We start from the raw sequence: 24,976 nt of genomic DNA, 5'->3' as shown, positions 1-24,976 counted from the left end.
GTCTCGGTGGTGGGTAGGGGAGCTTTTGCACAATTAAAACTTGTGCAACAGTTGCACCCATACTTTGGGAAGCCTGACTTGGCCATGGTGGTCCACGCTCGTTACATCCCGAATAGACTACTGCAACACACTCTACATGGAGTTGCCTTTGAAGACTGCTTGGAAGCTCCAGCTCATCCAATGGGCAGCAGCCAGGTTGCTAACCGGAGCGGCATACAGGGAGCACACAACTCCCTTGTTGTGCCAGCTCCACTAGCTGCTAGTCTGCTACAGAGCACAATTCAAAGTGCTGGCTTTAGCCTATAAAGCCCTATAAGGCCAGTTTGCCTGTATGAACATATCTCCCCCTATGTGTCACTTTGGAGATTAAGATCATCTGGGGAGGCCCTGCTCTTGGTCCCGCCTGCTTTGCAAACACGTCTGGCAGGGACGAGAAATAGGGCCTTCTCAGTCGTGGCCCCTTGGCTATGGAACTCCCTCCCCAGCAATGTTAGATCAGCCCCCTCCCTTCTAGCCTTCAGAAGGAAAGTAAAAACTTGACTCTGGGATCAGGTTTTCGGTGATTAGTACAGTGCAATAATAAACTTATAATTATGGATAATTGATGATGGAACGGCCTTGGACTATGATTTTCGGATGATGTGATTTTAATATTGAATGTAATTTTTAAAATGTTTAATATGTATTAATTTTAAATTTAATTGATTTTAAATCTCTGTATATATTTTAAGACATCTAATGGTTGCCATATGTAAACTGTGTTGAGTCCCCTTCAGGGTAGAGAAAGGCGGGGTAGAAATAAGGCAAATAAATAAATAAGATCCCTAATTACATTTGTTGCTGCATTTCATCTTTTCCCCACTTCAGACCACTTGCACACCTCCTAAAAACCTTTCTAGAGAGTCAAAGAATCCTCTTTAAATTCTGTGGGATGTGCTATGAAGCTGAAAATGTTCTGATTAGTCAGGTTCATGTGCATTCACCCCTACTTGATTACTGTCACTGTTGGTAAATACTTAAATGTAATTTTACATATTTGCAATTCTCTTAGGGCATACCTCCACTGATTCCAAGGGGAAAGTATTTATATAAGTGTCATCAAACCTTGTGTATTAAGTAACCTGTAACCTGTACAATTACCATATTGTGGTCATCTCTCTGGGTTATCACCATGTAGCTTTAGTGAGAATTGTGTGGCCCTCCAGATTTCTTGAACTGTGGCTCCCAGCAGCTTTGATCAGTATGGCCAATAGTAAAGAATGTGGAAAGTAACAGTTCAGAAACATCTGGAGTCAACTTAAGAATCATTTTATTGCACATGTGGAAGCCACTGAAAATGACTTGTTTGGCTAGTACTTCATCCAGTAATTTCAACATTTAGAAAGCCTCTTGCTATAGAATCTGGAAATAACTGTGAAGATATCTAGTATTTTTAAAAAATCCAAGAAAATAAAATCAATTTTTAGTCAATGAAGAAATTAATCTCTGAGGCATATATGCCTTGCAATGCAAAATATTGAGACATATACAGAGAATGAGCAAGAGAGAAATATTGCTTTTAGATTACCCTGCAAAGCCTGTGAATTCAAATGTAAAAGGAGTGGTTAGGAACTATTAATTCATCTTCAAAAAAAATAATAAAAATATAATATTCAATAATTATTCAAGCAACAACAGTTCACCTCCTTAGTTAAAAGAAATGTTTCAACAAGAAACTTTGTTCATTATTCATCTGTCTCACTTTGGTCTTCATAAAATATCATATTTTGCTTGTGAGTTTAAACAGTTCTCTGGATGACAGCAGCTTCTATAATTCTGGGTATCAAATACCTTTCTTTAGTATTCTGTTATATTTAATCATGGCAGCCCTGTTGAATAGGAAATCATTACTCCTATTTTGTACTCTGGTTCGAAGTGCAGTGTGTGTTTGATCACTCATTCATTCATTCAGCTATGCCATCAGTGCATAAAGATTCATATCCAGCAAATGAAGAAGTAGTTCAGGTACCTGCTGTGCAAAAGACAAAAATTCATTTAATTCTTCTCTCTTCTCTGTCTGCACAGCAAGGAAGAAGAATGAACTAACATTTAATCTCTATTTAGCCAATTCTTGCCTCTTGTGTGTCAGCTACAAAATCAACTTAAAGTTTTAAAACTTTAAAATAAACTCTACTTTGTTAAAGAAGCTAGCTAAACAAGCCAAAGTTTATAGCTTGTTTGTTCAGTAGTGGACTTTTGATTATGACTTCTGATTCACCAATGATGTACAGATCTTCTTGGGCAATTATATCCTCTTCTCACATGCCATGTGGGATGGACTTGTACTTGAATAAAGCTAACTGCCCAAGTTGGAAATATTACCATCAGCAACAACAGACAATACAACAGAGATATAGATCCAAAGCAGACCTTATGGCTCACCTATATAACCCAGTTATATGGCTGTGTGGAAGGGCCCTGAGTCTAGACTTCAGCTTTATAAGCATGTAGTCCCTCTGACTAGTGTTGGAAACAGTATAGTCTCTTGCTCCAGTCTGTTTTGTATATCTGCTCTTGATCTCTGACTCCCATTCATGACCTGAGCTGCCTTACCAACCTTATTTGCTGCTGAATCCCTTGGCTCTCCTGCTGCTTGGCTGCCACTTATTTGGCCTAAACTTTTTTTCACATCTCTATTAGAGCATTTTTGATCTCCTGATTACTGTGTCTCAGCTTTCCTAGACCTTTGCTCATTCACCTCTGTCTCTAATTAGTTGAGTTCTGATCTGGCAGCAACTGCGTTTCAGTCATAGCAGAACAATCCACAACACCACGAGCTTGTAAGCCTGTGCAACTTTTACTGTGACACAAGAGAACATATATTATGGAGGCATGTACAAACTGAAGATGGAAAATGTGGACATGGTATCATAGGTAACCCCCTCCCTTAAATTATCATTTGACAGGTTTAAAACAGTGAAAGCCTCTACAAATCATAACTCTCTTTTTATTCCATCCTGTTTAATATTAAAAACCCAGTTTTGAAAATGAGAATTGACTTTTGGTTTTATTATTCTTGTTAGTCTGTATAAGAGCCAGAGTGGCATAGTGAAACTGATATTGTTTTAAAACTTTTTATCTTGTCTTATGTATCTATGTGTAACTGTGCTTGAATTCGTTTTTGATTTTATACTGCTTGTTATTTTATTGTTTTGTTTTATATTTTAACTTGTCTACACTTTGTCTTTTTGGGCTTAGCCCCATGTTAGTCGCCCCAAGTCCCTTCGGAGAGATGGTGGTGGGATACAAAAATAAAGTATTATTATTATTATTATTATTGACACAACAACATTGTATGACACAGCAAAAAAGATAGATATACTGGATTTCGTATCACAAAATCACAAGTGAACACTTCCCAAGCGTTTAGGACTGTGTGATGTATATTATTATTATTATTATTATTATTATTATTATTATTATTATTACTATAGTGGTTTGAGCATTGAACTACAAGTGTAGAGACTTGGGTTTAATTCTCCGCTTGACCTTGGAAATCAACTGGGTGGCCCTGGACAAGTTATACATCCTTGGCTGCAGAAACCCTTGTGATATGTCTTGAAATGACTTGATTCATGGTCTAATCATGATAAAAGCAACCAATGGATATGGGCATCTTTTACAAAAAGACTGGTTTATATGCCCTCTGTAAAAGGCAGCAAGGTGCTGCTGAGAATTGATGGTATGTGTGAAGTGATACGTGATACTGTGTCATTTTTGGCTTTAACATAGCTATCCCTCTGGGAATGGCTTATATGAAACAAGCTAAGAACAAGACAAATTGAAACTGATTCCTGGTTTTTATCTAGAAGTGGAATGGAAACAGGCATGGAAGAACATAGAAATCCAAGGCTGTATTCAGCCTTGTTCTTATTCCTTATGCATATGGCAGGAACAACCCTATAGGAAAAGTCCATCTATATGAGTAGAGATGTGTATGTTACCATGTGTGTGCAAAGATTGAAAAATAAGTTTATTTAGTTCAATTTTTGCAAGTAATTTTTTTCCAAATATAGAGTCTAAAAAAATAGTAAACAGATTAGATATCTCTTTCATTATTCTCCCTTTCATTTATACTTTTCTAACTGTAGCGTTTTGAGATATGACCATTCACTCTGCATGCCTCTGGGATTTTGAATGATTTTCGAAACCCAGATGCACAAATGTGTCCTGTACTTTTTTATTTTAAAAATGCACTAAGCTTCCCCTGGGTCATTATAGTGTTCCTTTTATATTAACTTTGACTGCTCAACTGGAATATGGGAGGCAAGAGTTTCATGATCTCACTTCTATTTTGCCTGCTGAGCTGAAAAGAAGAGTATAACCTTGAAATCTCCTCCCCACCCGCCCACCCCAGCGTTCCTGAAAGCAAATATCCTGCTGTTGAAATCCTAGACCTCGACAGAATGGAATTGTGACATTTTAGATGTAAAAAATTGAGATCATGAAGCTGAGAAGGCACTCAAGCACAGGCAAATCCAGTCTCATGAAAGAAGAACCATCTAGGGAAAAGGAATAATATATCCTGTGATGAAGCAACTTCCTCTTTATCCCTGTCCAATCTTTACTTTGTGTAGAGTTTCATTGCAGCACAGGGGAAAGCTAGGAGTATCCAGCCAAGTATGATTTGTCTGCAGGTTTCTTGGTCATTGGAGAACTATATGTTCTTTCAAAACAATAGCTGTAAAATCAATAGTAAAAAATAGGGCATATAGTGATGGGATGGAAACCTACTTACCACACATTCTGTACATTTACCTTTTAGAAAAAGTCACTCCAAGTTGCAATCTTTGACGTATGAAGGAGTATTTGTCACCATGTGCATTCAGCTGTCTTTACAGCAAGATCGTCTAAGAACTGCTGTTGCTTTTACTAAGAGGTATTGCATCATTGTTTGGAAGTTGATGTGTCTTAGAGGGCACACCTGTTCCATACTTTTGTAAGTTTCTCCCATAGAATTTTCTGAATCCTTTATAGTGTCTAGAAGTGACGATGCATTTCATTGAGAGGACAGAAAAAGAGTCATGTAGGAAGAGAGCCACTGGAAAACGACAACAACCACTGCCACCCTTATTGTTGCCTTTGAGTTGGCTGCCTACTTGTGCCTTGCCAATGACCATATATATATATATATAGGTAAGGTAAAGGTTTTCCCCTGACATTAAGCCTAGTCGTGCCCAACTCTGGGAGTTGGTACTCATCTCCATTTCTAAGCCAAAGAGCCGGCGTTGTCTGTAGACACCTCCAAGGTCATGTGGCCGGCATGACTGCATGGAGCTCCGGCTTCCTGCCGGAGCAGTCTCTCTTGATCTACTCATATTGCATGTTTTCGAACTGCTAGGTTGGCAGAAGCTGGAGCTAACAGTGGGAGCTCACCCCGCTCCCCGGATTTGAATTGCTGACCTTTTGGTCAGCAAGTTCAGCAGCTCAGCGGTTTAACCTGCTGCGCCATTTGGGTAGAAGCTGGCCTCATGTCTGAGTTGAGGGTAGGTTTTGGGGCTAAAATTGTGGATTATGACGTGGCTTGTGGATAAGTTGAAGGTCATTTTGTGGAGAAAGTGCCAACACCGCATCAGACCAGCTGCTTCCATTTCCCCAACCAGGCATTCAAAAAATGGCAGAAGCACCAGTATGACAGAGACAGTGCTTCTTTTAGTTTTTTTTCTGTGACCTTTCACCACTCTTCTCAGAGAAAGATTCCTTTTTGTTAAGAGTTAAGGTACAATTGGTCAGTGGATAAGTCACTCAAGAATTTGGGGTCAATTTTTTATTATAATGTCTATGTATACATAAGCATTTACAGTGATTTCTAGCTTCAGCCTTTTCTGTTTTATATGGAACAATATGAACACAAAAGTTGGAGAAAAACAAAGGTTTCATTTGTTGTCTCTAAGAGAACTTTAAAGCTTGGGTTGGCAATTACAAAAACCAATAAAGATTTATAGTGTAGCTTGGGGCTGTTAAGCCAATGCTAGAGTTTGGAAATAGCTATTTAACAAGACAAGGAGTATTGCAATTAGATAAGGAAATTACGTGGTACAAGGCAACAATATTCCAATGGGCAGGGGAACACAAAGTACTTGGGACAATAGTCTCAATTTTATAGTGGAAAGTGGGCTAATAGCACAGGAGTCCAAGAGTGCGCAGAAAAAAATCCAAGAAATCAGCAGGAGATAATGATTCACAGTCTTAGATGTGTCCATTACACTCATGCACAGAGTATGGAAAATGAATGAACTTGAAGTCTTAGCACAGGAAGACAAATATGATTTAGTAGGCATTGCTGAAACCTGGTGGGATGGTTATGATTGGAATGCAGTAATGGAAGAGTATTGACATCATAATATTGGCTGCTGGAATCGCCACGCATCGTGACGAATCCAGCAGTGCCCTGTTTTGCCCAGTTTCCCCCCTACCCCGTTCTATGGGGAGGAAATGTCTGCCACCCAGCTTCCCCCCATTGATTTCTATTGTAACTTGTAAAGCTTATTGTGTGGCCGCCACCAAGGCATGCACCAGTTTTTGTATAGTTTTGCAACTGAACTCTATCGGAACTAGTTTTACATTGTGGGATGGGAGCTGGTGGGCTCCATCACAAAACTATAGAGGAACAGCCAAATGATGCCAAAAGTTACCCTGAAAAGGGGAATAACTAGCATTATATGTCAGTGATGTTCTGACCTTTGGGGAGATCCATGACTTAAATCATGGAAAATAAATTGACAGCCATTGGGTAAGAATGGAAAAGGAAAGGAAAGAACAGCGCCCTCATTGTGAGAGTCTACTATACAGCTTCCTAGTCAGAAAACATTCCTCACTAACTTTACAGACATTTTGATTTTTGAGACCAAAGTTGCTTACAATTTAAGTTAAAACAAAACAACTCAGTCTCTATGTGGAACAAACGTTTTTAAAAGACATTAAGCAATCCAATTTAAACGTTCATTTTAAAATATTAAATGTAAACAATTAAAATACATTAAAGAATAGAACATCCACTGCATATCCTTCTATCTCAAGCAATGAAAGTCCAAAGACCTGTTTAAATAAGAAGATCTTTGCATGCCCATTAACGGGAGAGAGCAGCCTGGAAGATAATCCCCTGCTTTTATCTTCTGCTCTGCATAAATCAAATGCTTATGCTGTTTAACTTTTCACTGTTTTTCTGTGTACAGTAAACAGGTGAAGACATTGTCAGGGGAATATTCTGTGGATGTTTTTCTTTGTACAATCCCTTACATTTGAGTAAAATGCAGGAATTTGGATGTGGCAACTTTTGAGTGTCATTGCTATGAGATGAGAGGTAATTTTCTTTATTTACAGTAGAGTCTCACTTATCCAACACTCACTTATCCAATGTTCTGGATTATCCAACGCATTTTTGTAGTCAATGTTTTCAATGCATTGTGATATTTTGGTGCTAAATTCATAAATACAGTAATTACTACATAGCATTAATATGTAATGAACTACTTTTTCTGTCAAATTTGTTGTATAACATGATGTTTTGGTGCTTCATTTGTAAAATCATAACCTATTTTGATGTTTAATAGGCTTTTTCTTAATATCTCCTTATTATCCAACATATTCGCTTATCCAACATTCTGCCAGCCCGTTTATGTTGGATAAGTGAGACTCTACTGTATTTAAAACATTTATATTCCATCTTTCTTACCCCGAAGGGGACTCAGGATGGAGCACAACATATATACGGCAAACATTAAAGCCCCCATTATTTAAAACCATCACAAGTTAGTCGTAAAATTTCCTACTGCTGCCATTATTGCACTGACCCAAAGGCTTGGTTCCACAGCCAGGTCTTTACCACCTTTCTGAAGGATGGGAGGGAGATGCTGATCGAATCTCGCCAGGGAGGGAGTTCCAAAGCCAGGGGGCAATCACTGAGAAGCCCTGTCTTTCGTCTCCGCGAACTGCGCCTGTGACGGTGGCGGGACCAAGAGCAGGGTCTCCCTATAATCTATAATCTATAATCTATAATCTATAATTTTGTGAGTATTGTCCATGCTTTTCCATTATTAATCAAATTCTGCCTACTGCCTCACCCTTTGCATGCTTTGGCTACTTCAGTATACTGTACTTTGCACTACAGGTCAGCATATTGCATTATTGCACTTTTGATTTTTAAATAGACAAAGAGGTTTCTTTTAGTTACTTTGAAAAACTGGAAAGCCAAGAAGCATTTAAATAAATGGTGGTAAAAATTACTTTGCGTTGCATTTATGTGCTGCCTGATCATATGTAAAAATTGCTTCCCAAGCACTGGCTAATTCTCTCCTAACACCCATTGCAGTCATTTACCCGCTAAAAAGCAGGTTTACTTTGCAGTTCATTTGTACTAGAAGCTACTCCTTTCTCTGTATCAAAATTGGAATACAGTAGTCTCTCATTTATCCAACATTTGCTTATCCAACGTTCTGTATTATCCAACGCAGTCTGCCGTTTAGTAGTCAATTTTTTTGTAGTCAATGTTTTCAACACATTGCGATGTTTCGGTGCTAAATTAGTAAATACAGTAATTACTACATAACGTTACCATGTATTGAACTGCTTTTCTGCCAATTTGTTGTAAAACATGATTTTTTGTTGCTTAATTTGTAAAATCATCATGTAATTTGATGTTTAATAGGCTTTTCTTTAATTCCTCCTTATTATCCAACATTTTTGCTTATCCAACATTCTGCCGGCCCATTTATGTTGGATGAGTGAGACTCTACTGTAATTTATTCATTCTGCTCTGGAAGAGGAGGAATTTGTAATGGATACCTGCCTCTCTTCATCTGCATGGATTTCCAATGAACTAAGAACCAGTGTCCTGATGTGGTTAGAGTATCTGAATGGGATCTGGAGATCCACATCTTAGTCCCTTTTGATTTGTGAAACTACAGTTTAAAAAATATAGGATTTTTTTCATTTATGGTGTTCCCAATTTCACTTTCTCACACCCATAACCTCAGTGAAAGTGGAGAGCTGGCTGTAATTACTAGAACACTAAACATATCAGCACCTTTGTTTTATTATCTTATGTTCTCAGGATTATAAGCATTCATACTTCCATTCAGTGTTTCTTTACTTTCTTTTCAGCTAAAATCTTACATGAATTGGTACATAACCATTGGGGTCATTTTTCATATGTACTTGCATCACTCATACAGTAGATTCCTTGATTAATGAATGGGAAATTTCTGTTTGTGGGGTCACAAATAAACTAGCGTTTTAAAAAACCCAGTCTATAGAATTATGTTTTCATTCTCACAGTTTTGTGACAGCAAAATAAAGGCCTCGGGAAACAATGCTGCTTCTATTTAACATGAACGGGATAAAATGTCTGCTGAGAGTATAGGAACAATAGATCACACATGAAACACACAATTCGTTGTACTAATGTTATTTTAATGACTTCTCATATGGGAAACAACAATTAACATCCACTCCTATATATATGCCATTTGCTATGTTTATCTTCTCAACCTATTTTTTTTTAAAAAAAAAAGTTGCTTCCTAGATCAGTTGCAATCAATGCAGAGGATTTCACAAGGTGCCAAAATTAATTTTGGAAAAAATTATCATGTTTAGTCAGTAAAGGATTTATCATCACAAGAGTACTCTAGTACCAAAATAAACAAACAAACAAAAAAAAACCCTGAAAATCTTTTACTAGCCTTTTTTGTATGATTTTTAAATGTTCAGTTTCAATTAAACTAATTAGTCCAAGACTACTTTACTGTAGACTACACTGAACAAATCAGAGACCACACTGTGATAAACTGAATAGAAATAATGTTCAAATAACTGGATTTAAATCTCAAAAACCATGATGTAATTACTTCAGTGCCAGGCTACCAGCTGTTTATAGTACTTCAAATCCTCATAATAAACAAACTGCCTTGTGATCTTAGTGTATGCAAGCACTTGTAGATTTTTTTTAATATGCAAGGACATATGTTTTTGCAATTATATATGTTGATACACCTCCATTCCATTCCTTCAGAAAATTTATTTTCTTGCTGAAAATGCAAGATAGGGAATTATAAAGCTGCTATATAGCCTTGAATATGTTATTGGTCTTATTCTCAACTTGCTTTAAATTAATTGCATAGTAAGCAACCGAAATCCATATTTTCATGAGTGTTTGGAAGGTAGAGAATTCAAATCAGATCAAATCAAATTGACGGTGTGTTCAAGTAATTGCTGTTGTGACTTTTCAGAAGATGTTCTGACACTCCTTTCATATATCTGATAATTGTTTAGGACTTACAGGAACATTCCTTTTAGAAAGATATATACCAGAAACAATTTGGAGCCTCTTCTGGTGTTCTCATATAGATTACTAATCAAGTGAGATATGATGCTTCTTAGCACTTCTTCAATAAAGTGTATCTGCAGTCTACTAGATTCTTATGTTTTATTTCTGTTTATTTAGACCATTTTTCTTCCATATCTTCACTGTGTGCATTATGTGCCTTCATGTTGACTCCAACATAACCGTTTCATAGGGTTTTATTGGCAAGAGTTATTCACAGGAAGTTTATTATTGCCTTCCCCTAAGGCTGAGAGGTCACTCAGTGGGTTACCATGGTTGAGCAAGGAAACATGGTCTCCCAGAGTCCTATTCCAGCATTCAAATCACTACACCATACTGTTTTTCATAATTTATTTTGTCATTGTATTTATCCTTGTGCTTTATATACTGCTGCCCTTAGAGGCTATTCTGAAATCTTCTGCAATCTTGGGAGAATTAGTTATACTGGCTTCACTGTGGTCCTCATCCTCCAGGATGATTTTCGTTTTCATCTTCTCCTCTATTTTTAATGAGTCTACCTATAGACATTTGAAACATCACCTTTGGATACTGGAGCTCTTTTTCACAGCACAGGCTATACAGATTTGTTTATTAAACCCTACTGTGTTTATCCAAGCTAACTCAGAGATAAATATGCCTCAGATTACCACTTTTTGAGGGCCGAATACCCTAAGGGCAGTTAGATCTTAGAAACTAAGCAGGATCAGCCTGGTTAGTTTTGAATGGAAGATGGCCAACAAATAATAAGTTTCTGTAAGCAATATTTCAGAGCAAAGGGATTTTTCTAATATTTTAGAAACATTCATGATCCAGAGTTGGTTTATTTTTCTCCATATCCCTTTGTGGGTTTGCTTCATAACCTCTAAAACGTTTTAACTTCATTTGCCTCTTTGTCATGAATGGTGCTCCACCTTTCAATGTGAATAACCTTTCTTATGCTTTGCCAGCCACTTGCGCATTTCTCCTGTATTTTCTACATCTACACATCATCTCTGTGTTTATTCTGGAACCAGAAATGGGTTGTAGCCTGCTGTCAGAAGAGAAATGGGAACCAAAACCTGTGCCACAGGGTCAAAGCTGAGGAGGTCAAGCCTGGATTCAAGTACAAAAATCTTTGTGGAAACCAACTGGCATACAGGATCCAGTAGTATAATTGTTACCCAGCCAGACCAAGCAAGAAATCTTTGACAGTTCTTCTTGTCTGAAAGGATTGTGGGTTTAGACTACGACAGGCTTCCCAAACACTTTATTGCCCAGAACTCTGGTCATAAATACAATGTGTTGCTTTACGTTATTATTGCTGTGTTCCTTTCTTACAATACCCCTATGGCAGAGCCAGCCCTAGGTAATTTTGGGGGGTAGGTGAACCAAATCTTTGCGCCCCCCAGAATTTGGTGCACCCCCCCCCCACACACACACAAACAAAATAATACCTGCGAGCTGGGGCGGCGAGGACCATCGCTCACCAAATGGCCGAACGAGGAAGGCCAGGCTCCAGGAAGGCCAGGCTCTTCTCGGGAGACCTCGGGAGACTTCGCGAGGTCTCCCTAGAAGAGTGGCGGCAGCGGCGGGGACCATCGTTCGCCAAACAACCGAATGAGGAAGGCCAGGCTCTTCTCGGGAGACCTCGCGAGACTTCACGAGACCTTGTGAGACCTCGCGAAGTCTCCCTAGAAGAGCTAGGCATTCCTGGAGCCTGGCCTTCCTCGTTCGGCCGTTTGGCAAGCGATGGTCCCTGGTGGTGGCGGCACCTGGACGGGGGTACTGGCAAGGCCTCGACAGCGCCCCCTTCGACATGCGCCCCAAGCGGTGGCTTCAGTCACTTCAACATTGGACCGGGCCTGCCCTATGGAAAACCTACCACAGGGTTTTCTTGACAAGATTTGTTCAGACATTTGCTTTTGCCTTCCTTTGAGATTACAAATGTAACTTTCCAAGGACCTTTAGTAGGTTTGTGTAGCTGAACTCTCTGCCCTGGAGTGTGGTGGCGGCTCCTTCTTTGGAGGCTTTTAAGCAGAGGCTGGATGGCCATCTGTCGGGAATGCTTTGAATGTGATTTCCTGCTTCTTGGCAAGGGGTTGGACTGGATGGCCCATGGGGTCTCGCCAACTCTATGATTCTATGATTCTATGAGTAAGGATTCAAACCCTGGACTCTCAGGGTTCCACTATACCAGTGATTCCCAAAGTGGGCACTACCACCCCCTGGTGAGTGCTGCAGCACTCCAGGGGGGTGGTGATGACCACAGGTGCATTTGCCATATGCATTAATACATATATCTTTCTGTTTAATTGCTATTAAAATTTTAAAAAATTCATTTCTAGGGGGCACTGAATAATATTTTTTCTGGAAAGGGGGCGGTAGGCCAAATAAGTTTGGGAACCACTGCACTATACCATGTTGGCTCTCTGGTACAACCATGTACAGCACCAAAGATAGTTCATCCTAGAGCAGTGCTCATGAAATCTAATAAGGGTACTAAAAGTGCAGTCAGACAAGTCCAAAATACGAATATCTCTAATCTAAAAAAGCCTCAATATCACATCAAAGCAACTCTAGACTCTTTCAGAAATAGTCCTATTGTTGGTCAACATTCTTTGCTAGCTCCCTTTTACCTCCCTTTTACTTTTATTATACTCGGGGAGGAAACAGCCAGGCTTTAAAGCTGCAAGGCCATTACATCCTAATCATTTTTCCTAATTGCAGTATTCATACTTGCCTCCAACAGACAAAAAAAACAAACAGAAATATTGTATATTCACAACCTTTAGGAAATAATATCCCCTGATAGCGCAGCGTGTTAAAGAGCTGAGCTGCTGAACTTCTGGACCGAAAGGCCGCAGGTTTGAATTGGGGGAGCGGAGAGAGCCCCCACTGTTAGCCCCAGCTTCTGTCAACCCAGAAGTTGGAAAACATGCAAATGTGAGTGCATCAATAGGTACTGCTCCGGCGGGAAGGTAACGCCCTCCATGCAGTCATCCCACATGACCTTGGAGGAGTCTACGGACAACGCCGGCTCTTCGGCTTAGAAATGGAGATGAGCACCAACCCCCAGAGTCGGACACGACTGGACTTAATGTCAGGGGAAAACCTTGACCCTTTACCTTAACTACCACCAATTCCTCAATACTTTATTTCCCATAACACCAGACTTCGCCACAGCAACGCGTGGCCGGGCACAGCTAGTATTACTATATTAGCAGAACTTAACTTGAGCCGATTCCAGACCTGGCTGTAGGAGTAGTCACATCACTTAGGTCTGTGTCACCGATGATGTCACCCCCATGGATCCCCTCCCTTATCAGACTATACAATGTTTTAACTAAAATACCTGTAAAATGTCAACATCAGCAGCAACAAAAACAACAGTGCATGATTATAAATTGAATTTATAATTGGGTGATAATGGCAGCTCTAACCCAAGAAGATGCACATTAGCAGGCTCAAAAAGTAAACAAGCATAGAGTTCCTCCCCCCCCCCCCCCCCAAGTGTTGCTTCTGTAAAAAAAAAAAATAACAGTCTACTGAAACACTGAACTAACATTTTTTAGAAAGTCATTTTGGTGACATCCGTTATGATGGTGTCAGCCAGTGTATTTGGCATTCCCGACCGCCACTGGAACTCCTAGTGACACCACTGTCTGGGACAAGAAAAAGGACAGCAGAAAGAGGAATGTCATTGGGTGTGTACAGACTGCACTACTAAATAGTCATTGCCAGGCACTCCTAGTATATTTAACACAAAAGAGGAGGGGTTCCAAAACAAAGAATGCAACCTCCAGGGATGCTTCCTCAACCACACCAACTCTTCTTTTAGAAATTAAGCACAGAGTGTTCATAAGTCCTCGCTTTTGTCTACCAGTGCTTTTCTTTGTGGACAGAAACCCAACCTCCTCCTATTTTTCTCTTTTTACAGCCTGTCTTTCCTGTAGTTTTAAGTGGATTTCCTACTAGGAAATGTGTTTTGCTCCTCATTCATTACTATTCTTCAGAGCCAGCATTAGCATTTGTTAAAATATATTACGAAGATTAGTTATTTACTTTGGTCTGCTACCCTAAGATCTTGGTGGAGCTTCCTTGTCTCACTTGGGGATTGTTGCAAATAAATTACTGCTGTGCAGGATATTTTCCGAAAACCTGAATCCCAGCAGGGTTAAAAGATTTGAATAAAACATGGATTAGCTTCCTCTTATTTACAGGTTGCCTTTTTATGCCGTTACCTGAATATATTTTAAACGGACAACTTTGAAGCTATTTTCCTTTGCTTTTCTCAGATTATTTTTCACTTTATGTTCAAAGAAACGTATTTATCATAAACATACAAATGTCATTTCTCAGGAATGACTTTTACACTCTTTGGACAGCATTGTCTGTCATGGGTATCACATGGATTTTCTCATAATGGGGAGTTATTGCAGGATTCTTAATGGTCACTCATGTTAAACATTATTTTTCATTTCCTCAGTATCAGAGCAGAATCACCATTTGGAGCTCCATTTAATTGTTTGTGTGTGTATGTGTACATGAGTGCACGTAATGCTTTTTGGTCTAATCTGCACAATTATAGCACTATGATTCTATTTTCACTGCCAGTCTTCCATCCTCCACTGGGATTTGCAGTTTAGGTATTTAGAATTCTCTGCTATAACTCTAGTACTTTATCGACTACAACCATGGTTCCATATGTGGAAATGAAAGGAGAATCATAGCATTCTAATTGTATAATGTGAAAAACTTGTAAGACCTTGTAAGAAATAGAGGCTGGATCTACACTGCCATATAATCTAGTTTCAGAATGCAGATTAATTGCATTAAACTAGGTGAAATGGCAGTGTAGACTCATATAATCAAGTTCAATGCAGTTAATCTGCATTCTGAAACTGGATTATATGGCAGTGTATATCCAACCAGAGATACACAGGAGATACCCAGTAGGAAAATTTTTGTCTTGAATTGCTGGGTGTTTTTACTTTCCAAATAAGGTTTCTTTCATTTCCAGCAGATGCTCCATCCCCTCTCAATTTGCAATACTCAAGCCAGTGCATAAGTACAAGACTCGCTCCTTAGTATCTAGTTTCTATTTCATCTTGAAACCTGTTGTCTCTGTCTGTTTCTAGAAATTAATGCAATTCAGAATCACATGCTCTCCTATCTCATGGTTATAGTACTATAGTGTAGACACAATATAGTTGTATAATATTTGTATGAACACTACAACCTATCAAGGGAACATTGGCACCCAGGGCATTGGAATGGCACATTTTCAAACATAATAGATGACATCACTGGAAATAACACATCCACATTTCAGTAATTTCCATTTATCAAAGTGGTGCTTTTAAGTTTCAGTCTGCATTGATTCTCAGTGATTCCCATTGAAATAATGGAGAGTTTAATCTGGGTAAACACGTATAGGTCATTTAGGAGTAAACACAGAAAGCTGTAATGCTTTTTAGATACAATTTTAGAATTTTGCTGGTTGGTAACACAAAAGGATTACTTTTGATTTAAAAGTCTTACACCTCACTTAGGGCCTCATCACATTAGATAAATTCCCCATCCTACAACACTTCCTTGATGGAGCCGACGCAGAGCCCGATTGATCTCATCCCGCAATGCACATCTTCTGGTGAGGCTCTGTGCCAGCTGTGTTTTATTTATTTATTTATTTATTTTTCAAACTTATCTGCCGCCACTCCCCTAGGGCTCGGGGCGGCTTACAAGAACCGCCTAAAATCAACAATTTAAAAACATCTTAAAAACATATTTAAAAAACATCTTAAAAACATCCTAAAAGCACCTTTTAAAACATCAATAACAGAACTCAAAAGCCTGTCGAAACAGGTGTGTCTTACATGCCCTGCGTAAGGCTGACAAGTCCCGCAAGGCACGAACTTCAGGTGGTAAGGTGTTCCAGAGAGATGGCGCCACTGCTGAAAAGGCTCTGCGTCTAGTTGCTGTTAGATGCAAGGTCTTAAAACTGCGGACTTCCAATAGGTCTTGGTCCTCAGAATGGAGGGATCTCTGGGGTTTGTAGGGAGTGAGGTAGTCCCTCAGGTACATCGGCCCTAGACCATGTAAGGCCTTGAAGGTAAGCACCATCACTTTGAAAGTGATCCGGTGCTCAATTGGTAACCAGTGCAGCTGCTGTAAGATTGGTGTTACGTGGCATCTTATCGGGCCTCCCGCAAGGAGCCGGGCAGCTGCATTTTGCACCAATTTGAGCTTCCGGATCACCGACACAGGAAGGCCAATGTAAAGGGCGTTACAGTAGTCTAGTCTCGAGATGACCGTAGCCTGGATCACCGTAGCCAGGTTGTCCCTAGACAGATAGGGGGCTAGCTGTCTAGCCTGCTGAAGATGAAAAAAGGCAGTTTTGCTAACGGCGGAGACCTGGGCCTCCATCGTCAATGAAGGGTCCAAGAGGACTCCCAGACTCTTTACCAGTAAAGACGGGCGTAGCGCTTCGCCATCCAGGGTTGGCAACTGGATATCCCCACTGCCCAGTCGGCCCAGCCATAGGATCTCCGTCTTTGCTGGATTCACCCTAAACTTACTGGAACGCAACCATCCAATAATGGCCTCGAGGCACTGATGAAAACTGTCAGGTACAGACTCCGGTCGGCCTTCGATCTTTAACACAAGCTGAGTGTCGTCAGCATATTGATAACACTCGAGCCCGAAATCTCGGACCAACTGAGCAAGTGGTCGCATATAGATGTTAAACAACAGAGGGGAGAGATGGCCCCCCGAGGAACCCCACAATGTAGAGGGGACCTCTCAGAGACCAGGCCTCCCCTCTCCACTCGCTGTCCATGGTTGTGAAGAAAGGAGGCCAGCCAATTTAAAGCTGTCCCCCTAACTCCAGCAACGGCAAGGCGGTGGGTCAGAAGATTGTGATCGACTGTGTCAAATGCTGCTGTGAGATCCAATAACACAAGCAGCACCGACCCGCCCCGGTCAAGCTGGCATCGGAGATGATCCGTGATGGAAACCAATACAGTCTCTGTCCCATGCCCCGCACGGAAGCCGAACTGGAAAGGATCCAGTCCGGTGCTCCGGTGTTGAGGAAATGTGATAGGAGACTATCTGGGTTTAGGTAGAGAATCATGGGAACAATGCAGGATCACGCCAGAAAGCTACACTTATCAGTGTGTGATGGGCAAGCAGATAGTGTGGATGATGCCGGGCACGGGGCGACATATTCACCCTGCTGCCCCACAATTTACCTTGCTGCCCTACGGGTCCCCCCACATTCCCCCCATATCAAGGACCTCAAGTGAAACTAGAGATAAACTTTGTTCTGTATTACCTGTCACCCTGTGACCCTTTTATGCTCTTTGAAATAAACTAAAATTTCTAGTTAGGCAGAAAATGGAAACTATTAACTTATTAACTGGGTTCTGAAACCATATTCAGAATATCTTTCCAGATCCTGCTTACTCTATTACTCTGATATTAGATCAAAGTTTCCTGTCCCAGCTGTGCAACTTATTGCTCCTTAAAAGCTCAGAAGAAACACATTTGAGGGGTGACTGGGAAGATAGGTAGACATTACATATATTGGTTTAGTAGTTTGTGCAAATGCATTTGAGTTGAAACACTGGCAGGGAAGAAGATGGTTGATAGGTCTTTTTTTAACATCTGAAAAATATCTGATCTTTTTATCTTTGTTTTTCTCATTCTTTAGCTAGTCTTTAAATGGCATCACTGTGAAATAAGAAGCATGCCTGTTGACTTGTGCAAATGGTACTGCTTTTAAACTAAAAGCCGTCATTCCCTCTCTCAGAAAAATGCTAAATGGAATGTAATTGACATACTAGGTGTGGCTCCTTTAAATGCCTGTGTACATTGGTTGCCTGGGGTAACCTCCATAAATATCCATGAGGCACATGTGGTGCCTTTAAAAGTTGGGAACTGAACCTGCAGAGAGAAGATCTATATTCAGGGCAGTGGATGCTGAGCTGACATCTGTATCAAACTGAGCAGCACTATAGCTTTTTACTATCTTTAATGTACACACACGTTTTCAAGGTAGTACATCCCCAAGGAAGTCAGAAGGAACTATGTGGCATCTTTGTATTGTTGCTTGTTGTTACATGTCTTCAAGTCAGTTCTGACTTATGGTGACCCTATTATAGAGTTTTCATGTTAACATTTATTTAATCAGAGGAGGTTTGCTACCACTTTCCTCTAACTTCTTCTGAGCAAATAGAGTTCAATCTCCATTCATTTTAACCCATGCATAATAACAACTTCTTTCAAGTTAAAATATTTTTTAGTTTAAGATTCAGTAGGGCAGCTTGGTAGTTTTGAACCCTGGTTTTCATGGTAGCGATGGGGTGCAGCTGTATATCCAGGCGTTGCAACTGCATCCATGGTTTCTGATGTGTTAGAGCAATAACATAACCCAAATGATCTAAAAATAGTTTTCTAATCCTGGATTGATGTTTAAATCATATACTCTGGGCATCTACAGCTTTACTTTTAAATTTATGTAAATTATGGCTCTATCACTGGCTACAGGAATAAAATGGAGTTTGCCTCTGCTGCTTTGATGATAAATTCATTGAGTTGGGAATGATTGTAATTTTGCAATATATCTAAACAATATTGTGTCTCACTAGATTAAAAACATTAATATATTTGAAAAATTAAAAATAAGGTAAGGATTTGTAATCATATGCATGCTCAACTACCTAACCTGACAGGTTTTTTTGTTTAAAATAAGGAAAAGAGGAAGCTATGGAGTGTGTTGCCAAACCTGGTGGGTCTTTACATATTCTAATTCCCTGTACTGGTCTAAATACTGATTTGGAGCCTTTTCCTTGCTCCGTTGACCACCTGATTTGAACTCCCACCCTTATTCACACTGGGAGCCCCTGATCAAGGACATATCTACGTTATAGATTTTATTTTATTTTATTTTTTGCCCTAAGGAAAGAAATCATGGTTAGACTTAGGCTGTTAAGATCATTTGTTGTGTGTTGGTCTCTTCCATATTCCCTTCACAAATGACATGTTCTAGAGTTAGTCCCTGTAAATTGTGTAAAACCCTTTTCTCGCAAATTAATTTAAAACCCAAGAATTTTAACTGTCTCCTGCCCCACCCTGTCTGTCTCTGGAGTTAATTTGAGGTGGTTCTCTGGACCTATGAAAGCTCTAAAGGAAAAAAAAATGCTTGCCTTGCTTCATAGCCAAGAAATGTCTTTAAATACTTCACTTGTCAGCGATGTAGAACATTGTTTTGAATCAAGAGCCATGTTGATTCATGGAATTTTGGCCTCGGGAGGGGGAATCCTATTATTTGGTTTGGAAATCAGTATTTCCATTGGGTCTTTCTCTGATATAATAGCATCACATTTTATGACAAAGCCAATCTTCCCATGAGGCTCCCTCCACCCTAGTTCAGTACACGAACCCAAGTCTTAGTACACTTATTTGTTAAACATACTCATGTTTCTGATAAAAACGTACAATCTCATCACTTTATGATATTATAATCCAAATTCCTGGAATGGGTGGGATGAGTATTCTAATTTTTTTAACCTAGCCATCTCTTCGTTAGAGCCAATACAGAGGAAGGAAGAGTTATGAAAGCTGACAAACAGAATTTGGAGTTGTCTAGAGTGGTGTCACCAAGTAGTACTACAAAAAAACAACAACAACAAAAAACTCTGACTTGAAACCCTAGAGAGCCACTGTCACTCCATTTAAAGAATACTAGCTAGATGGTCCCATGTTCTGAGCAGATAGGCAGAAGGAGCTACTTGGAATCATGCACAAGTACCTGTTTTTTACAGAAATGTCTAGAGCAGTGGTCCTCAACCTGGGATCCCTTGATGTTTTTGGCCTACAACTCCCAAAAATCCTAGCCAGTTTACCAGCTGTTAGGATTTCTGGGAGTTGAAGGCCAAAAACATCTGGGGACCCACAGGTCGAGAACCACTGGTCTAGAGTAAGGCGGTCTTATGTGCAAAATCCTGATGCACCTTATACCTTTCATGCATTCGATTTAGGGGAAATAAAAGCAAGGCAACAATATTTTTTAAAATAACATTACCAAATGTTAATGCTGACACCTCCTTTCCGTGTTACGAATGATATCTATTTATTACTCCTAAAACTTTGCTTTTGGAGGAAACACTAGAGGGATATTTGTCGATTTGAGGCAATTAATGCAAATATACCTCAGTTAACAAAGTGGTTGTGTTATTGGATATTAGTTCCTTAGCACAAATCTAGGCACTGGAGGTGGAAATAAAGAGTAAAGATAAGTTTCTACATCACAAAAGAGAAGTACAATAAATTTAACATTTTTAAAGGCAAACTATGCATCTAAAGCTAACATTATGCACATGTAAGGTGAAACAAACAGATTAGGTAATCCTTGCATAAAAATATATATACTTTTAAAAATCTTTTAGAGATCCCTTGAGTGCTTCCAAAATGTTTTGGGATAGATAGATAGATAGATAGATAGATAGATAGATAGATAGATAGATAGATAGATGATAGATAGATAGATATGTCAACAGCCTCAAACTTTTTTAATTTCCATTTTGATGACAAAACATATGGATCTGTGTCTTTTACAACATGACAGTAGCTGGTGAGAAAGGTTTAACTGCTGTCCCTCCTTTCTTTCTTTTACTCTTCATACCTGATCTGCAAATGTTTCTGAAGCAACTATTTGCCTTGCCTGCTGTACACACAGCTACACTGAGATCACTTAGACAAGAATCCCATTCTTTATTATGTTATCAAGCTTGTAATCTCTGTTTTACAATTTCTAGATAATCTGTTTAAGCCAAAAGAACGGTCCATTTCTGAAAAGGAGATGCACATGCGATCCAAGAGGTAAAACAAATTATATGTGGCATTGTTAGTCCTTCCATTTTGATCTTGATTCATCTCTGTTCTGTTCTAACACTGCATTATCATTAACCCTCAAACTAACTAGAGACTATACTACATGGAGGTGGCAAACCAGAAACAGGACCATCATCTTTGATTATGATCCCTGTTGCATAATGTCAGGTGTTACCCATTTCAGTTTTTCCACCTCCCCATGACAAAATCATCCCCAGCTATTGACAGGCAACCCCGTCAATAGTCCCCTGTCAGGCCATAACCCCAGGACTTACCTGGTATGAGGAAGTCCAGGTGCTTTTGAGCTAGCATGGCAGCATAATAATAATAATAATAATAATAATAATAATAATAATAATAATAATACTTTATTTATACCCCGCCACCATCTCCCCAACGGGGACTCGGGGTGGCTTACATGGGGCCATGCCCAGAACAATACAATATAACAAAATATAAAAACAACACATCGTAACACAATTAAACAATACAATAGATAATAATATAGATTACTACACAAAATCAGAAAAGCAATAAAAACCAGGGCGGGCCACATGAACACTAAGTTAAAACTCCGGGTGAGAAAGAAATGAGAATAAAAACCACGGGGAACAGGGACATAAGATAGTGGTACAGTCTCGAGGATAGATGTTAGAGGGGAGCAACAAAAGGAAATATATGACAGTTACTCTCCAAAAGCACAACGGAAGAGCCATGTTTTTAAGTCTTTCTTGAAGGCTAGTAATGTGGGGGCTTGCCTAATAGAATTGATATCAATGGTAGGATGATCCAGCTTTGGAATTATTTTTTACCAATTCATATTACTCTAGAGCAAGGAGAGGTGTGGGAAACATTAAAATATGTTATGTATTAATGTTGCTTGGGATGTTTCTGCCCCCTGGGGGCATTTTTGCCACATCTGCTCTTTTTTAATGTGAAATAAACATAAAATGCCTTATGGAAGGCATGGGGCATTTTTGCCACATTTCTCCCTTGGCCTTTAGAGCCAGGAGAGACCTTTTCAAAACAACAACAGGGACAAAACATAAAGTGACTTCCTATTATTGGAAAAAAACCTTTCCTGGGACTAAAATTTCCCCTCAACATAACAAGAAAGTCATAGAATCAGAGTTGGAAGAGACCTCATGGGGCATCCAGTCCAACCCCCTGCCAAGAAGCAGGAAATCTCATTCAAAGCACTCCCAACAGATGGCCATCCAGCCTCTGCTTAAAAGCCTCCAAAGAAGGAGCCTCCACCACACTCCGGGGCAGAGAGTTCCACTGCTGAACAGCTCTCACAGTGAGGAAGTTCTTCCTGATATTCAGGTGGAATCTCCTTTCCTGTAGTTTGAAGTTATTGTTGCGCGTCCTAGTCTGCAGGGCAGCAGAAAACAAGCTTGCTCCCTCCTCCCTATGACTTCCCCTCACATATTTATACATGTCCTCCATTCTGGAATTTTAGGACAAGAATAGCATATTTCTGCAGTTGGGTTTCAGTAGGGAAGGTGCAGCCCTCTAAAGTCTTCTGGAAGCTAATGTGGCCCATTAGGACCCCACAACTGGCCACGCTGATCGAGACCATTCTGGAGCAATCCAGTTCCATGCTATAGACAGTGCATTGTCAAGTGAATGGCACACAATGCATTGAGTACAAAATCTTGTTTATTCTCTCTCTCCCCCCCCCATCCCCCGCAAAGGCCATTGTGCCCTCTGAAGGGTCAACGCCATTAGACATTTTCTGATAGCTTAAGTCAAAAAATAATAATTCTATTATATTCCAGAATTTATAATACTCTGCCTGAAGTGAAAAAGAAGCAAGAAGAGAAACAGAAACAGATCATCTTACAAAGCAATAGGATGCGAGTTGAAGTGTTCAAAAAGGTAATAATTCTCCAATTGTGCACAACCTTGAAACTAAATAAAACAATATACTTCTTTTTCTGCCATTCCATATTCACTGGCTTCCATACAGTTTTAGGACCCACAAACAGGAGAACCAGAAATCCCTGTCTCCCTCCCATCTTTCAATGCCCCATATTTTGTTTGGAGAGCCTTGAGGAAACTAATAGCAAAGTCATAATTGGCATTTCCTTGCCTGGATATGTCTGTGTATATGTGTATGTCAGTGGATTTGTATAAAATCTCATCATGCTGCACTTCTAGACTAAGAGATTAAAATATTTACCCTCGAAATTTTGCAAGCTGTATTAGGAAAGGGGAGCATAATCACTATTATTTGTTTCCCAACAAAAAATGGATTTCTGACCCTTTGGAAAACTGGCTGGACTATTCAAACATCCTGAAGTGTTTCAGAACATATTCTTTACAAACATACTTGTGCACCTTTAGTAATAAAAACAATTCCTTTTTGTGTGTGCAGAAATGTATTTTTCTGGATAGAAAACAATGTTTCCAGATACAGTAGAGTCTCTCTTATCCAAGATTTGCTTATCCAAGGCATTTTTGTAGTCAATGTTTTCAATATATCATGATATTTTGGTGCTAAATTCGTAAATACAGTAATTACAACATAACATTACTGCGTATTGAACTACTTTTTCTGTCAAATTTGTTGTATAACATGATGTTTTGGTGCTTAATTTGTAAAATCATAACCTAATTTGATGTTTAATAGACTTTTCCTTAATCCCTCATTATCCAAGCTATTCGCTTATCCAAGGTTCTGCTGGCCTGTTCAGCTTGGATAAGTGAGACTCTACTGTAGGTGTATTTTTGCACAAAAAAACTCCATATGAGCATTTTGCTCCAAAATATGTTTTCTCTCAAAATAAATTTTCCAGATAGCCAGCCATATTTGAGCAGCTTTCCCCTTTTTGTGCAAAGAACAGCAATTCTGCACAAAGTGTAACCATGGGAAAATAAGTATTTTGTAACAAAAAAAGAGATTTTTGTATTAAAAACCGTATATGTTTTTGTGCAGAATATAGGATGAAAAAGTACACCAGAATGTTTCTTTCCTCCCAAAGAATAAAGAAAAATATTTGTCTTCATGAGGATGAAGCAATCAATTATACATCCCAAATATCTATAGAATCCAACATACTTATCTTAATATACCATCACCTGTTTTGTGTGAATAATATTTCTGATTCCATACTTTTTGTCAGATTTTGAGGAAGGAGTACAGGCTGTTTTGTACTGAGTCATACCATTGCATTTTGTAATGCCTATTTGCAGTAGCTCTAGAATTTTATATGGAATTCCTAGAATCTCTAGAATTGCATTTGGATATCTTTCCCAGTCATACCAGGGATTGAACCTAAGACCTTTTACATGTAGATGATGTTTTTCACCACTGAACACATCTAACTAGAAATAACAAATGTTATAGCATATGTATGGCTCCTTCCAGAAATAATTCTGTGTCTACCCTTTTTTCTCTTATCCATAAGATCTGATAATATAAAATGTGTGACATTACAGGTTGTTTTTTATTTCTATTTTCCTTGTAGCAATTACTGGATCAGCTTCTTCAAAGAAATACAGAATGACTAAAGATTACCAGGAACATCATTCTTTTGGGGACTTGGATGTCTTTGATAATTAAAAAGCCATACGCAACTAACACGATCTTAATCAAACGGAGCCTTAATTTTTTTAACTTCATAAACAAAGAAGAGAGATTGATTTTTTTAAAAAAAGAAAAAGAAAAGGAAATCCAAATGATTCTGGAAAATAACTGGATTTTCTTTCAGTAGTCAAGAGCCATGGAAATAACAGTTT

At 39.2% G+C, this 24,976-nt stretch overlaps 1 protein-coding gene across 4 annotated transcripts in view; it reads left to right on the top strand.

Moving 5' to 3' along the window:
• Window positions 1-24,818, top strand: part of c3h10orf90 (chromosome 3 C10orf90 homolog) — a 144,179-nt gene extending 119,361 nt beyond the window's left edge. For 3 of the 4 annotated variants that reach the window (XM_062976058.1, XM_062976056.1, XM_062976057.1), the window contains 3 exons: window positions 21,157-21,220; window positions 23,014-23,113; window positions 24,706-24,818. In XM_062976058.1, coding sequence (XP_062832128.1) covers window positions 21,157-21,220; window positions 23,014-23,113; window positions 24,706-24,744 — 203 coding nt within the window. In that variant the 3' untranslated portion in view covers window positions 24,745-24,818. Of the gene's footprint in view, window positions 1-4,804; window positions 4,919-21,156; window positions 21,221-23,013; window positions 23,114-24,705 lie in introns of those variants that run through there. The other variant, XR_010004580.1, reaches the window with a different exon arrangement.
• The last annotated feature ends 158 nt before the right edge of the window (window positions 24,819-24,976 follow it).

This window comes from Anolis carolinensis, chromosome 3 (assembly GCF_035594765.1).
Source record: "Anolis carolinensis isolate JA03-04 chromosome 3, rAnoCar3.1.pri, whole genome shotgun sequence".
In the NCBI taxonomy this organism is placed as follows: domain Eukaryota; kingdom Metazoa; phylum Chordata; class Lepidosauria; order Squamata; family Dactyloidae; genus Anolis; species Anolis carolinensis.
The sequence above is the reverse complement of the archived record's forward strand: the minus strand, read 5'-3'. Positions and strand labels throughout refer to the sequence as shown.